Below are 16,987 nucleotides of genomic sequence, written 5' to 3'. Positions count from 1 at the left end.
CTCTCTACTGACCGTCACCGGCCAACAATCGTCAATGGAACGGCTCGGTAGCAAGATCGAAGAGTTAGCTGATTTCATCAAGAACAAAAAAAAACTCCATCATGAAATCAGAAAATTGGTTCAGTCCATTGGTTCGGCACATAGGCTGGCCAACAAATCACCAACACCGTCGGCGACAACCACCAAACATCTCCGTGGATGACCACAAAACCACAGCCACTTTTGTTCACTCTTGAAAAACTGCCACAGCAAAGGAAGGACAACAACAAGAAGAGGCACCTTTCCACGCCCAGCCCTTTCTCAGCAAGGGACAATCCAGCACAGAAAAAGACTGTCCGAGAGGACATCTGGATCAAAGTGACTCGGCAACAGAAAAAGAAAAAAGAAGAAGAGCACGAAACAGTGGTTCCACTACTAAAGCTCAAAAACAACCAAATGAGGGCGGCTTCAAGAAACCGAGGAGTAGGAAGATAAGAACAAAGGGTGTTTTGGTCCAACCAATAGAAGGCCGGACATATGCCGATCTTCTAAAAGAAACATAACTAAAGAGAACCCTGTCGAGAAGGGCGTAGATATAAAGTCTATAAAACAGACGAAGCACCGAGGCGTTTTCCTGGAAATGGCCTGAAAGACCAAATATAGCAGTGTTTGTACCGAAGCGGTAAAGTCAGCTACTGCTAATATCAGTACGGTCAAGACTCTATCACCAATATCAACGATCGAGATCCTCGACTTAGATGAAATCTCTACTGAGGGAGACGTCCGCGAAGTACGTAAACGTGAATTCGTTAACAGCCTGGAGATCAAACGGGTAAATCTGACAAAACCCACACCACGAGGCAATCGAGCAGCCTTTTGCGAGATAGACGAGGCCAACGCGATTAAGGCCCTTGACAAGGCCCGTATAAAGATCGGTTGGGTTAACTGCCGTATACGCCCAGTTTTTGAAGTAACCCGCTGCTTTAAATGTCTTGATTTTGGACATCAAACACGTCAGTGTGCAGGACCAGACAAAAGCAAGTGGTGCTAAATATGTGGCGGAGAAAACCACAAGGCCGTAAACTGCACGGAGAAGCTAAAATGCTTCCTTTGCACTTATGACAAGGACGCCCAGGACGGTTATGCTATATTTTTGACACCGGAGCTTGCAAGGCATTCCGCACAGCACTTGACGAAGCCACGAAAAGACAGAAAGGACACGCATACTGCAAGGCAACTTGAATAGATGCACTTTGGCGCAAAATCTGCTGCGCCAGCGCGTCTGTGATGATAAAATCGACATCTGTCTTATCTGCGAGCAATATCTAAACATCGAAGGAAAAAGATGGTTCTCAGCTAAGTCTGACACAGCAGCGATCTGGATAGCAAACTCATAAAAGGTCACTGTCAACAACAACGGAAGCGGAGTAGGCTTCATCTGACTCAAGACTTCCACGACCTACTAGATGAGTGTCTACCTTTCACCCAACGAAGGGATTAGTGTGTTTCGCCAGAAGTTGACAAACATAGAAGACACCATCGGTAAGCTCGACGGCGAAGTCATCGTAGCTGGTGAATTCAACGTTAAATCAGCTGAATTCTCTGGGGTGTGCTGACTTCTCTGACACCAGAGGAAACGAAGTAGCAGACTTCGCAGCAAGACTCGACCTCATAGTACTGAACACTGAAAACACTACGACTTTTAGAAGACTAGGATACCAGGAATCTATCCTCGATATCACGTTGGCGACTCCAAGGATCGCGAACATGATCGGGGATTGGACAGTGTCAGAGGAATACAATGGTAGTGATCACCAACATGTGACATTCAGCATTCGATTAGAACCTGTTACGGTACCGCGTCGTGATCATCGACCACGTAAATGGAATGCCAGGAAGCTCGATTTAAAGGCACTGCGAACTTCACTTGCACGGAGCTAGTCTATTTTTCAGAACAACCCGACTCAGGATACCTGCAGCGAGACGGAAAAGGCAGTGCTAAATATGATGAAGGAGGTTGTTGCCGCGTGTGACGCTTCTATGCCGCGGCTGGAAAACTGGAGTTTCCACAGGTCAGTGTACTGGTGGTCAACAGACATAGCAGAACTTTGCAGAATATTCCATCAGCTACGTCGCCGCGCAACGAAAGCCGTGAAACGCTCCCCAAGCCAGGACTTACATTGAAACGAGTACAAACAGGCCAAAAAGACGCTAAACCAAGCCATCAAAGCTAGAAAAGCGATGTTGTGGAAAGAGATCAGTAACGATCTCGACAATGACATCTGGGATATAGCCTACCAAATTATCACTAAATGACTTGGAAAGACTTCACCAGAAGTGCCGAAGTCTCCTGCCTTAATGGACAGCATTGTAGCGGAGTTGTTTCCTAAACACTCGTCGCGAGAGAAAAGACATTACGGAAAAAATGGCAAACCAACACCTTTTACGCTAACAAAAGACCTACCGGTAAAAGATAGAAGCAGTGCAGCGGCGAGGCGCTCTCCGGGTTGCCTGTGCTTACCAAATGGTTTCCGAGGCGGCTATATTGGTCATTGCGGGAGCCACGCCCATCGATTTACTAGCGTTTGAGAGCAAAACTCTATGACGCTAAAAACAGTGACGAAAACATGAAAGACGCAAGAACGAGGATGAAGGCGGAAACGCAGCAAGAGTGACAGAACCGATGGACATAGGGAGAGACGGGCAGATGGACGGCGCGCCTGATCCCGAACATAGATGTCTGGCTTTCTCGAAAGCACAGGCACACGGACTTCTTCCTGATCCAGCTATTAACGGTACATGGGCAGTTTAATGCCTATCTTTTGAAGATGGATTTGCACAGCACGCCAACGTGCTTATACTGTCATTGTCGAGTGTGATCGGTGGAAGGACTACAAAAGCAGCACCGAAGAAACAACTGGCACCACGTTCTTCCTCAAGAGCTTAGTAACCTGCATGATCAAAAAAGATGAAAACTGGTTAGCTGTCGCAGCCGACGCACAGCGCCTTTCACAAAAAAAAACCGCAGAAAGGGACCAGTAACCAATAGAAACCAGAAGCAGGCGCCGTGAGACACAACATGGACTGGATTGAAGCAATGCCAACGCGGTTCCGATCTAGTCTCCCCCGTAACATCTATGGGGACAGGAGAGAGGAAGATGTTTAGTCGATATTGTTGCAAAATAATATCGACTTCTGAGTCCGATATACCGAAGTAAACACCTAGTTCTAGTATACGTAAACGGATTTTACCTCTTCTATATATAAAAAAAAAAAAAAAAAAAAAAAAAAAAAAAAAATACACATGCATACAGACGTACGGACATCATCGTAGAAATAGTCAAGAAGCTTCTTAAGGCTTCAAAACATCGAGATCTGTTAAAACCTTCATTTTTACAAAACGGGGTAAAACTAATAACTTCCCGATTTTTCGAAAATCATTGATTTTCTCAACGAGAAGTTAAAAGTTTGGAAAACGGTTGACCTTTAAGGCCATCTGCAACTTCCCCAAAATTCCATACCTAAACGCTTGTGTTTACACTTATGACGTTTTTGAGCCCTTTGAGCTCAAAAATCTGACAGAAGTTTGGTAAGACAGTATTCTTTAAATTTTCAAACTGAGATTACTTTTGAATGAAAAATCGATTTTCACGCGGTTGGCAGCATTTGATGCAGTTTTTCGAATCCTTTGATTTACTTTTAAACGCAAATTGATCAGACCAAAAACTTTGGAGAAATTTGAAATATTCACTATTTTCGATTTTTTTGACAACGATAATTCACAACCAATCACTTCCCTATTTGTGAAAATTTTCAATTTTCTGAGTGGGAAGTTAAAACAAGGACGAATAAAAAACAGCTTTAAAAGCAATATTTCACAGGAAATTTTATGCTCGGCAAGGTTGAATCAATAACATAATCGCGAATATTAATGGACATTAGATAATTTAAAATTAAAAATTGAGGTTGATAAATCTTAAATTATGAAGAATTCCTTTTTAACTTCCCACTATGAAAACCGACGACTTTCAAAAATCGGGAAGTTATTGTTTTCACTCCGTTTTGCAAAAATCGAGTTTTCATCAGATCTCGACGTTTCAAGGTCCTAAGAAGCTTTCCTGACTATCACCGCGATGGTGTCTGTATCTACGTATATATATATATATATATATATATATATATATATATATATATATATGTGTGTGTGTGTGTGTGTGTGTGTGTGTGTGTGTCAACCTCTTAGAACTTAGATTTTAAACACGATTTAGACCGATTTGGACCATTAGATTTTGAGAAACTTAAAAAAAAAGCCGATCAAAATCGTTTGATTCGTTTATGAGGTATCGTTGACGAAAAAAATCGAAAAAAAAAAATGGTTTTTTTTAATTACACCGAAATTTCCGGTCTGATGAATCTGTGTCTCAAAGTTTATCATAGAATTTGAGAAACTGCGTCGAATGCTGTAACCGCGTGAAAATCGGTCAATCTGTTCGTGAGTTATCGTTGTCGAAAGTAAACCGAAAAATTGTTTTTTCGGGATTACTCCGAAATTCCTATCTCGATCAATTTCAACTTGAAAATTATTTATAGAACTTAAAAAACTGCATTGAATGCTGCCAACCGGATGAAAATCAGTTCATTCATTCGAAAGTTATTGCGGTTTGAAAATTCAAAAAATAGTGTTTTTAAGTCTATCGTAATAGAGTGTAATAGAGTGTATTGTTTTTGGATATTCTAATTTATAGTTTACACCTAATTTCGTTCACATATGGTAATCAGGAATGATCTTGGATGATTCAAATTAAAAGATAATTTAATTGTAAAAGAAAACTAGACAATCATTCTCTAACACCTCTAAGTAATTGCTTAGAACCAAAATAAACTGTAAAAATATAATTATAATTTTTTAAAGCTGTACTTAAGAGTAAAATCGCCTTTTTGATCTTTATCACCAAATGGGATTTCTTCTTCAGAATAATCAGCAGCTCGGTAGCGAATACGTCCGGGTAGTGGATCATTTTGATGACGCGCTGTATTTCCTCTCTCCAATGGTTTTAATACTTGACCTTTAATAATTTCATTATTGATTTCTTCAAAGATGATAGAACCTGGCGGTAATTTAGTAATATTACACGCAACTTCTTTTCCCTGAAAAAAATACATAGTTTGTTTACAAACAGTGACTGTTGCAAATAGAAAAATTTTTCATTTTTATATAGTTTATTATTATATTGTGACACTTCATTACATTACGCGTTTGTATTATGAACTCAACGTCATCTCCTAGTTTTAACTCTTCTTTCAATGATTTGGCCTCACTAAAGTGAAAAAATATTTCTTTGACTACATCTGCGCGTTCTATGAATCCAAAACTTTCCTTCATTGTACATATCACACCGCGATAACGAACAGGGTGTGCTGGATTCTCAAGTCTCACGTGACAAGCACCTAAATTTCCTCTGTAAGAAATATCATACATAGTTAGTACTGTTTTCAATACTTACATTATATAACTCAACGAAAATGATAAATACCGTTGGTTAGTTGCAATCTGAAAGGAGACTTTATCACCAGCTCTCAAAGTAACATTTCCTTCGACATCATCTTTGGTATATGGCAGAAAAAAACATTCACCTCGATTCTCATAACTAATACGACCTTGAGAGTCACCATTAGCCTGAAGTTCAGTAGTCACATTTCCCGTCACTCGTTCTTCACTTAATACCTATCATCAATGAAAAAAAAAATTATGAACACATTTTCAACTATCCAAAAAACGAAGTCAAATTTTTTTTAATCATTTTTTTATTATTTCTAAACGAAAAGTTTAAATTTCTGCGTTGTTTGGGGCTAAAAAAAATTTCAACTCTGAGCTGAAAAATTCAAATTGCAATTATTTTCGAACTCTGCGTTTATTTCAATTTTTTTTTTTTTTTTCACTGCCTCACAGTTAATTATGCTAAAGGATCAATTAATTATCTTGTTCTCGATAATTAATTGATAGATTACACGGGGTACTTTCAAGTACGTATCAACTACTTAATGTTCAGAATTCAAATTTAAATACTTTTTGCGCCAAGGATGCTTTTTTTTCAACTATTTTTTTTTTTAGATTTCATCGTGAAATTTTGTTACAAGAACCCAAAAAAAAACATTCCCTGAAAGTTTGAGCTTTTAATATTAATAATAAGTTCTCGACCAAGGCGTGTAAAGATTTCTCATTAAAAAAACACAGAAACTCAAATTTTTTATCTTTAAATTTCTATAGCCCAGTTGGATTTCATAACATCGCTTTTAGCATAGACGGGTTTTTTTTTTTTTTTTTTTTTTTTTTTCAGAATTGAATACTCTACAAAAGTGTCTATTGCGGCCAAGCCGTAACTCGAACTGGCGAGGTAGTGCAGGCCTCAACTTGATTTTTCCATGAAATTTGCGTTTTTTCGCATTTATCTTGTGAATGAGAAGAGCTATAGAAAAAATGTAAATGACTAAAAATATTTCTCTTGAGTGTAAAATTATTTCAAATTATTGCAAAAGTTCTGTCATGAAAGTTACAAAATCTGTAAAAAAATAAATTCTAAATTTTAGTAAATATTTAATAATGTCATTTATTTTTAAATTTTTATTTAGCCTGGAAAATTACAGAAGGTAGAAGTATGTTCGGAAGCTCGGCATAGAAGCAGCGCTCGGCGTAGCACGTCCGCCTCGGCCGCTGTCTACCACATTCAATCGTTCATATCTTTTTCCTGGTAAGAGAGCACTAAAATTTTCTTGTGCCATCATTTAGTTAATAGTTCAACGAATATTTTTATAAAAAAAAATTTTTTCTACAACACCGAGAAGTTAGTTAAATTACCATTTGTTTATTATGAAACTAATCAATTATAAACAATTTTTTTTTGTTACGTAAATTATTTTTATTCTATTCATCTGCTATTCCTTAGCATACAAACAAAGTTTCATTAAAATCCAGCAATTATTCACTGATATATTTTAATTTAAAAAAAAAGTACTCGGAATTTTTACTTGATCATAAATTTTTGAAAAATTGAAATTTTCAAAAATCATTTTAGGGTATTACTTTCAACCTATCAAGCTACCAAAATATACACATAGATATATCAAAATCGAATAGTCGATTTTTAGTGGCCCGCTTAAGAAATTCTGACTTAATATTCAGTACAAACAATGGGTTTCTACTTCACGAGTAACTCTCGAAACTACAATCAAGAATACAAATGATTTTGGTGAAAAATTAAACGCTTTTTTACCACACAATTTTATTGCAAAAGAGCAAGCAGCATACTTAAGATAGTTGAAAGAACCTTTACAAGAAAATGAATGTATAGTGATTGTTGATTTTGCCGAAAATTATGCATTCGTTATTCAAGACGCTACTGCTCCAGGGTTTCATTGGAATAACGACCAAGCGACGGTTCACACTGTAGTTATTTACTGTAAACAAAATAATGAATTTAACCATCAGAGTATGGCAATCATATCTAATTGTTTAAACCATGATGCGATTGTTGTTCATCTTTGCTCTGGTGTCGTTATTGAATTCATTAAATCTATGTCATCTGAAGTTAGTAAAATTTTCTTTTTTGCGGATGGTGCACCTCAACAATACAAGAATTATAAACATTTTATCAATTTATCTTATTATAGGGAAGAATTTGGAGTAACTGTTGAGTGGAATTTTTTTGCTACGGCTCACGGCAAAGCACCATGCGATGGAATAGGAGGAACCTTAAAACGAATGGCCGCACGTGCTAGCCTACAGTTGCCACCTCATTTACAGATATTAACACCGACACAATTATTTGAGTGATGCTCAAGAAACTTACCAAGTATAAATATTCGGTTCTCTAAAATTGACGACTGTAATTTAATGAAAGAAAATTTAGAAGAACGTTTTAAAAGTGCGAAACCGATACCGGCAACACAAAAAATTCATCAAATTATACCTTTATTGAATTTTGTAGTAGAGGTCAAGTCTTATTCTTCATCACAAATTTGCAAACAACATAGTACGATTAAGAATCTGAGAAAATAATCATTGAGTGGAGGAAAGTAGAAATAATATTAAGATTTAATTCAATGTACAACACTATACTTAAATAAAATAATGTTAATCTTATATACTTATACAATTTATGTTGTTTTGGTTCAATTATATACAACCTCTGAGGTTTTACGAGGGATCCAAAATAAATTTGATGCAATTTTTTGTAAAATAATCCAATTTTCAAAAATTTTATTTTTTCAATTAAAAAAAAAATATAAATATAAGGTAAAGTGGGCACAACTTCGGAATGCCAAGGTTAAATAGAGTATTAATTGAAGTTTTTTTTAAGACAAGAAAATTTAGAATCGAAGGTTTCGGACTTAGAAAAAATTACGGTTTTATTGAAAAAACTGAAATATTTTATATATCGTGACTTCCGAAAAATTTTTTGTATTTTTTTCTGAAAACTACAATTAAAAAGAAAATTTTTCAAAAAACAAAGTGCCAAAAGGTTAATTTGTGTCAAAGTTACAGCAATTTGAAAAAAAAGAGCGTTTTTTTTTTTTTTTTTTTCAAAAATTCGTAACTTTTTTTGGGTTGGGTAAAAAAGTCTGAAAAAATTTAGAAAAATGTCTTTGGTAGGGTAGAAAATGATAAAAAATTTTCAGCGAAGTCGAAGGGGGTCGGGCCAAAACCTCGGTGATTTGGCATGGAATGCCCCATATGTATATTAGGGTATATTAGGGTGTCTGTTATTTCCCAAGTTGATTTTTTTTCGCAGCCACCCCCTGGATTTTTAGTTCTTGACCTAAAAAAAAAATATCTGACATGAATAAGCTCTTAATTACCAAATTAAACCGTGCCCAAATCGAATTACATTTCCCATTTAAATAACATGGGAATTTGGAACTTTTTGGAATTAATTTTTTTTCGTCGAAAAAAATGCCACTACGACTATGATCGATGCATATTCTGATGGGAAATTGAATGCTTTACAAAAAAGTTTTCCTATAATTTTTCGATAAAATCAATCCTTTAAAAGTTATTTGTGGTTTAAGTTGTTTTTATGGTCATTATCACAGTTTTTCAGTCTTGCTATGAAGTTTCATATGTTATAGACATTTATTTCATCTACAAATGTTCCAAAAATTTTATTCAAAAGATTAACAGTTACAGTAACGTTAACAATATGATGTATCGAATACATTATTAATAATATTGCTGGTTATTTCTATTTTTTCTGTCTCTATTTACATTTATTTGTTAAGCAATTTATAATCGCCTTATTAGAGTGCCAATGAAATCAAATTTTACAAGCCAGATGCATTCCACCATGCACGCTAGATATCAAAAACAATTTATTTGCTGAAAATATATATCTTCAAAGTAGCGGCATGATGGCCGAGCGGACTGTCATTATCCCGTTAGTTCGGTCGCACATCATGCCGTGAGGCGAGGGTTCGAGCCCCGACGGTTGTTAGAATAGTTCCAACACCAACCGTCGGGGGTCGCTCCGGTAGCCGAACTGTACTGGCATGGGTTTTCTCTGTGGTTTCCCCATCGCCACTATTCCAACAACCGATCGAAAGAGGTGAGGAATAGGATAAATGCAATACAGAAAGCACAAGTCGGTTCACAGCCGCATGGAGAGTAATGAAAGATGTGTGCAAGAATAATATATTGATAATTGAAAGAGAGAGCAGATATGTTGATAATAAAAAGTGGAGAGATATATTGGAATATGTTGATAATAAAAGTGGATGAGGGTTGAAAGATTGTGTTGATAATATAGAAAAAAAAAAAAAAAGCGAAGAGCATACGATGATAATAGAGAGAAAACTATATGTGGAGACGCTGAGACAATCAGTCTTGTAAAAGCCAGAATTGGTATACAAGTAAAACTCATAATAATAATATATATCTTCAAAGTTCTTGCTCTTGAATCAAGTTAAATTTTTTATCAATGTAGTATTTATTATGTGTCACTTTGGTTCGTGGCACTTCTTGCAGCATCAGCTTCATACCAAGATTTAAATTATATCAAGACTATGTATCAATACAGGACGACTGATAAGAAAATTTCTGAGGCAATATTGCACAAATTCAAAAACCATCGGTGGTATTTAACTAGTGAAAAACTGCTCTGGCTTTTTTTGATCCAGATAAATCACTTCACGTAAAACGAAAAATGATTAAAGTAGTTGGGTCCTGCAAGACGTATTTCAATAAAATTAAGAAATTTTTTTTTTTTAAAGATAAATATATTAATAATTCACTACGAAAATTTCAAATCAATTCACCACACCGTTTTTAAGTAATCAATTTTTGAAATTGCATTATTTACACGCAGATGTATAGAGAGATGGTGTAGTTAATATGAAATTATTTGCATCACTCGAATGGTACGGAAAATTTCATAGTAACTTTACCATCTCTCTATACCTCTACAGGTAAATTATGCAATTTCGAAAACTAATTACTCAAAAACGGTGGGGTAAATTGATTTGAAATTTTGGTGGTGAATTATATATATACATATCTAATATATAAAATTCTCGTGTCACAGTTTTCGTTGCCATACTCCTCCGAAACGGCTTGACCGATACTTATGAAATTTTGTGAGCATATTGAGTAGGTCTGAGAATCGGCCAACATCTATTTTTCATCCCCCTAAATGTTAAGGGTAGTCCGACCCTAAATTTTTTTTTATTTTTTAGACAAAATTTTAAGTTTTTATTTTTTTATGATACAGCATACAAATATACATACAATCCTAAATTTTCATCCCTCTACGATCAACCCTTATTTTTTATTTGTTAATTAAAAAATTTAATTTTTTTTGCAAGAATTTTTTTACATTTTTTCATGACTTAGAATAAAAAATTTCATATTACTCTGAATTTTTCACCCCTCTACGATCAACCCCTATTTTTTATTTGTTAATTGTAAACTTGAATTTTTTAGCAAGAATTTTTTTTTATTTTGTCATGACTTAGAATAAATAATTTTATATTACTCTTAATTTTTCACCCCTCTACAATCGACCCCTATATTTTATTTGTTTATTATGAACTTTAATTTTTCTGGCAAGTATAATATTTTTATTTTGTCATGACTTAGAATAAAAAAAATTCATATTACTCTCAATTTTCACCCTTCTACAATCAACCCCTATTTTTTAATAGAATTTTATATTTTCTAACCCCGGTCAATAGCTGATCAATAAGGTTTCGGTTTGCCAACTCCGCTTGGGAGGAGCATAATAGCAAGTTTCGTCGAGTGTAATTTTTCAAATACATTTTAAAAGTAAACATTAAAACAAAATTATAAATTTGTTTAAAAGTTATTTAGAAAAAAAGGTAAAATTTTCAAATATATAATTAATTTAATCAAACTTATCATAAATATTGAAGGTACAGTATTACTGTGTCTTTGTTATGATCCAACATTTATAATATTTAATACATTTATAATCCACAATTTTTACAAAAAAAATTGTATACTCCATTGCACAAAAAGATTAATATTGTTGACTAATAGTTTCAGAATTCGTTGTATATACAATTTTAAAAAAAAGTTACAATCCTTATATAAAATTGAGATGAAATGTATGTGGCATCAAACTATTCGTAACGTGATTGGTCGAATATATCATGAGCATGAAAATATATGCAAACGCTATAGTAAGGCGCGCGCAAATTTGAATTCTAGTAAATTAAAAAAAGACCATTTGGCAGCCAAAATGGGAGTAGATTACTTAAATAACAAAGATAAATTTTTTGCAATATAATATTGATCATAATATATAACTTCTGTTACAATAAAATAATGACATCAAAACAAATGCAAAAGTATAATTTTATTAGATCTGTCTGAGAGTGTAGGAAATTTTTGATCTAGACTGATAGTGAGGTATGGAAATTAAAGTTTATGTAATGAGCTTTGAGGTGCAATTTACAAAAACTTTACAAATCATCGCATTCAGAAGTCATTTTGCGATGAAACAGTAAAAGTTTCAAATTTTGAGGAATTAGAAGAATTCAAATTTCTGTCATTCATAAACTCTTTAATGTAAAAAAATATATAAATATGCAAATTAAAGATTGCTTAATAAGCTTTCAGATGTAATTTACAGGAACTCGAGAGGATAACGTGTTCGATTGTTATTCCACGAAAATACGGTAAAAGTGAAAATTTTATCGAGTTTCGAAAATTTTTGAATTGCTTTCATTAAATAACTAACCGACAGATTTACTCAGCTTAGAACTTAACCTCAGAAATCGTCCTAAGAATGAGTATGTTACGTTTTATTAAGATCTTCACTCATATACCACATACGCGCACACTTACAATAAATAAGATATATTTTCATGCACTAGAATAATTCATATGGCAAAACAACATTTGCCGGGTCAGCTAGTATTTATATATATGAATTGCTTTTGACATCTACTTTGCATGGTGAAATGCACCTGGTTTGTAAAATTTAATTTTATCGGTACTCTAATAATGCGACTAAAAATTTCTTAACAAATGAATGTGAATAGAGACAGAAAAAATACAAATAAGCGGCAATAATATTAAAAATGTATTCGATGCATCGCATTGTTAACGTTACTGTAACTGTTGATCTTTTGAATAAAATTTTTAAAACATGTATCAATTAAATAAATGACTATAACACATGAGAGTTCATAGCAAGATTGACAACTTTAACCACAAATAACTTTTAAAGGATTGATTTTATCGAAAAATTATAAGTGAACTTTTTTGTAAAGCATTTAATTTCCCAGGCGGCAGCGAAAAAAAATCAACTTGGGAAAGAAAGGACACCCTAGTGTAACATGTGTAGAATCCTAAAATCGTAGCAAAAAAGCTAAAATGAAAAATGGAAAAAGAAGGCTGGATTGACAAGCATCAGTTCGGATTCCAAAACTTCAAGTCCACCATCGACTACTTAGCAACACTAGAAGCAGAAGTCTGCGACGCTTTCGTAAACAAACAACACTTAATAGCAGTATCAAGAGACATCGAAAACGCATTCGAAATGGTATGTAAAAAAAAACGTCATCAAAGTACTCGAAGAAGCTAATCGCACTGGCAATAGCCAAGCTTTTATCAAGAATTTCCTGCTCCAACGTACAATCAAAGTCAGGTACAATAACACATTTTTATGCCCAGTAGAAACGGTACTAAGCACTATCCTCTTCCTAATTTCAATCAACCCAATTCTAGAGACAATTCTAACCCCACTAAAAGCTTAATTATTTGCCGATGACCTCACAATAGTCGGCACAGGAAACAACATAACAATAACTACCTTGCTGATGCAAACAGCTCTTGAAAACACCAACGCATGGACACAAACATCGGGAGCATTGTGTGTAGCTGTGAATCAAGATTCACAGCTATTCCGTATTCACGGAATATTGTCGGTGCTCTCACGGAGTATCCATGGAGTATTCACGGAGTATTGCTGGTGTTTTCATGAAGTATTCACGTAGTAGTATTGGTGTTCTCGCGGAGTATGCACGGAGTATTGCCGGTGTTCTAGCCGAGTTTTTAGAGCTTTCTCGGAGTGTTTACAGAGTTAATGCGATCTTTCTACGGAGTTCTTGTGGAGTTTTGATCCCATAATCTTTTCAAAGATATAGAAAATCTCAAATAATTGATTTCAATTAATTTTATTTTTTTAGTAAATGCAGTGCAAGCGTCGCAGAAATTATATATATATATATATATATATATATATATATATATATATATATATATATATATATATATATATATATATATATATTAGGGTGATTCAAAAAAAAAGAATATTTTTTTTTCGTTTGGTACTCTGAAAAATAGGTTCCTAGACACCTCTAAGAAAGCCTCTCCAAGCATGAGTTCTTAATTGTAACGGGAAGGTCCTCCTTCTTACAGTTTTCTATTTTTTCTTATTATCAGATAGAAAAATTTATATCTCGCTTCCAACTACTTGAAAAAATATTTTGTTCCTCAGATTTTGTAGGAAATTGAATGCTCTACAAAAAAGGTCTCTTACGATTTTTTTCGTAAACCCAACCGTTTAAAAGATATTAACGGTTAAAGTTTGATTATTTTTGGGAAAATTTTTTATTTCTTATGAATTTTATAACTCAATGAAAAAAATCATTATGAATGATGAAACTCATAGTTTTGTAGGAAATTTACTGCTCTATAAAAATGGTCTCTTATGATTTTTCGATCAAGTTGAGCGTTTACGAGATATTCATCGTCAAACATCAATGCATATCAATTTTTCTAGTTTTTGATCAATAATTCGAAAAATTTCAATTTATTCTGTGAGTTTCAAGGAAATTTAGACAAATTTGAGTTTCTATGAATAGAAATATGTTATGAACTATTTTTTTAATTAGTTTTTTTAGTCTTGGACATGTTTGATTACATTAAAACAAAAAATTAGTGCATTTTTTTAAATATATAATTCAATTTAGTGTGTTTCACATGTGTTTCACTTTTTTATCGAAGAATTTATTTATTTAATTATCAACTGCCATATAATTTTCAATATTTTCAACATAACGGTACACTTTTACTGTAAATAATTTCCTCTATTGCAGTTTGGGTAGTTTTTTCGATGTTCTTTGATAATTTGCAATAAGTATTGGAATTGCTCTTCATTTTTGTCAAGCATTGATTATACTCACTAACTAATGCAACAGCTCGTTCTGCTGAATCATTAACAACTTTCAATTGGTTAAAGTATTCTTTATTTTCAATGTAACTGTCATTAGTAGGCCACGATTCAATATCTTTATCAAGGAAGTCATATGGTAAATCAAAGATTTTAAAGAGATTTAAAGACTTTTTAGAAACAAAGTCACTCAGACTTTTTGTGTTAATGAATTCAAATCGTTTTTATCAATTATAAATTTTTAGCTTTAGAATCTGTACCGTTACGAGTATTAACAGCTCCAACAATATTTTTTTACTTCCAATGAAACGGTATCGTCAAATAATGATAAAATGGCAAGTTCATCACTTAAATACCATAAATGCAAAATCATTTTTCACAAGTTGCTGAAGAAATCAATGAATTGATATTTTTGTACTCGAATAAATTTTTCAAAAACTGCAAGTCATGATTAGCAGCAGTTGTTGCAGAAGTTGATGAAAACCAAGCTTTTAAATACAGTGTAACTATAAATATACAAATTTGCCGAAGACCGTCCAATTCTTTATTAGAAAGTTTAAATTCATTTCTGAATAGAAACATTTTTAAACTGTAAATTGCCTTCGCCATCCACCTAGCATGATGAATTGCACCAGGACGTTTTGAAAAAATTTCTTCTTGAGGCATTTCTCCAAGGAAAATCAACGACAATTCCAACAATTCTTTATAGTCATCTCGGGGTTGTAGTAACTATCAAAAACAATTAAAAATTTGTCAGAAACAAGAAAATTTTTTTCTTAAAATCGCAGTTAAATCATACCTGTAAGAATTGTGCAATTAAACTAGATATTTCATTTTTTTATCCAAAATGATATCAGCAACAACAGTATCTTCAATTCCAGATTTATAATTAGTTTTATTTATTTCATCCCATGATTTTTAAATCTTCCGAACATTGGTACGTTTGGCCCAGATGACACAGGCCAATATACTTCAAATGCACTTCTCAATATGATCTCAAAAATGTGGTGACGACATGGTAACCAGATTAACTCTCTTCCCAAAGTCTTTTCAATTGCCTTACATGTACCGTTATGAATTCCTGTATAAAGAAAATAGATAACTATCGTTAAATTTAATATTTTCAACAAATTGTAGATTATATTTAAAATCCAAATGAGTAAATAATTCTCAATAATTTCAAAAGTGAAATTCAGTAAGCAATAAAAATTAAACTAGAACGTTAATAATTAAATATTTTTTAGATTAAATTATCATTGATAAGTTACCTGTATTAACTGCCGTCGTGTCAAAACACATCGCCTTAACATAATTAGTAATACCCCATTCACTCAATGTCGATAAAATGGCTGATGTTTGATTGTCTGCCGTCCCAGAATTCATTTTTGGAACCCCAAGTAATTGTTCGGTACCAAATGCAGTTAAAATAACTGGTAGCCGTTCCACAGATTTTGATCCAACAAGGTCATTCAGCATTTTTCCGTCCCAATGCACAACGTATTTATCGTGTGTCTTAAAGTTGTCATTAAGTCCTTTAGCAATGTCTTCTCTTTGAAGCATACGAGCTCGTTGAATTGAACTATAACTGAGCGTTGTATCTTCAATTTTAATACCTACTGCTAGTAAAACCGGAGCAATAATAAACATCGCATTTCTACTGCTGACATTAGCTCGGTCGAGTCCAAAAATGACTTCAGGAGTTAAGACATCAAGTTTTGCTCGTTTTGTCGGAATTGGAGGTTCATACTCTGAATCAGATCCAAAATTTGTAACTCCACTTAATATATACGTAGAGATCGACTCTGATTTTTCACTTGGAACAATCGCATGACTGGTAGACGGTTGATCTAAGTCTGGAATAAGATCTGTTTTATAAATTAAACGAAGAAAATGTATAGAATTTATTCATTTTGATGACAAATAATTAAGAAAGGACTCCAAAAATTGTCTAGTCAAATGTCATCTAGTCATCTATGAAAAGTTACACTACTACCTGACTTTATAATAATTAAATATCTCAGATACTTACTACTCTCATCTATTCCCATCATAGTTGTGGTTAAGTTTGATACAGGTACATTATTAGAAAGAATCTCTTTATGGGTACCGAATTTTTGATCCAAATACAACTTTTAATATTATCATCAAGCACTTTTAAGGATTTTTCGCTCACAATGTCGAATAATTGTTCAAGATCAGTCTGAAATTTCATTTCCTTTTGGTTTTGCGCTGAATTCTTTTTATCGAAATTTTTTTGTAATTTTAACCATTGACTGTGATAGCGAAGAAATTTTTGACTGCATTAGGAGCTCCAC

The 16,987-nt window shown here is 33.6% G+C and overlaps 2 protein-coding genes across 3 annotated transcripts in view; both read right to left on the bottom strand.

Moving 5' to 3' along the window:
- Nucleotides 1-16,987, bottom strand: part of Unr (cold shock domain-containing Unr) — a 45,540-nt gene that overhangs the window by 13,815 nt on the left and 14,738 nt on the right. For both annotated transcript variants that reach the window (XR_012481014.1, XM_074259519.1), the window contains exons 4-6: nucleotides 5,514-5,704; nucleotides 5,228-5,438; nucleotides 4,898-5,127 (exon numbers count right to left, since the gene is read on the bottom strand). Coding sequence is in view for 1 of the 2 variants with exons in the window: in XM_074259519.1 (XP_074115620.1) it covers nucleotides 4,898-5,127; nucleotides 5,228-5,438; nucleotides 5,514-5,704 (632 nt within the window). In the remaining variant the exon portion in view is untranslated. The remainder of the gene's footprint in view (nucleotides 1-4,897; nucleotides 5,128-5,227; nucleotides 5,439-5,513; nucleotides 5,705-16,987) is intronic.
- Nucleotides 15,572-16,745, bottom strand: LOC141538239 (uncharacterized). The gene is made up of 3 exons (XM_074259618.1): nucleotides 16,702-16,745; nucleotides 15,941-16,525; nucleotides 15,572-15,753 (listed from the first exon to the last, which is right to left on the bottom strand). The coding sequence occupies exons 1-3, from the start codon at nucleotides 16,721-16,723 to the stop codon at nucleotides 15,572-15,574; spliced, it is 789 nt and encodes a 262-aa protein (XP_074115719.1). The 5' UTR covers nucleotides 16,724-16,745.

This window comes from Cotesia typhae, unplaced genomic scaffold (assembly GCF_013202065.1).
Source record: "Cotesia typhae breed Kobodo isofemale line unplaced genomic scaffold, CoteBio_Ctyphae contig_20, whole genome shotgun sequence".
In the NCBI taxonomy this organism is placed as follows: domain Eukaryota; kingdom Metazoa; phylum Arthropoda; class Insecta; order Hymenoptera; family Braconidae; genus Cotesia; species Cotesia typhae.
The sequence above is the reverse complement of the archived record's forward strand: the minus strand, read 5'-3'. Positions and strand labels throughout refer to the sequence as shown.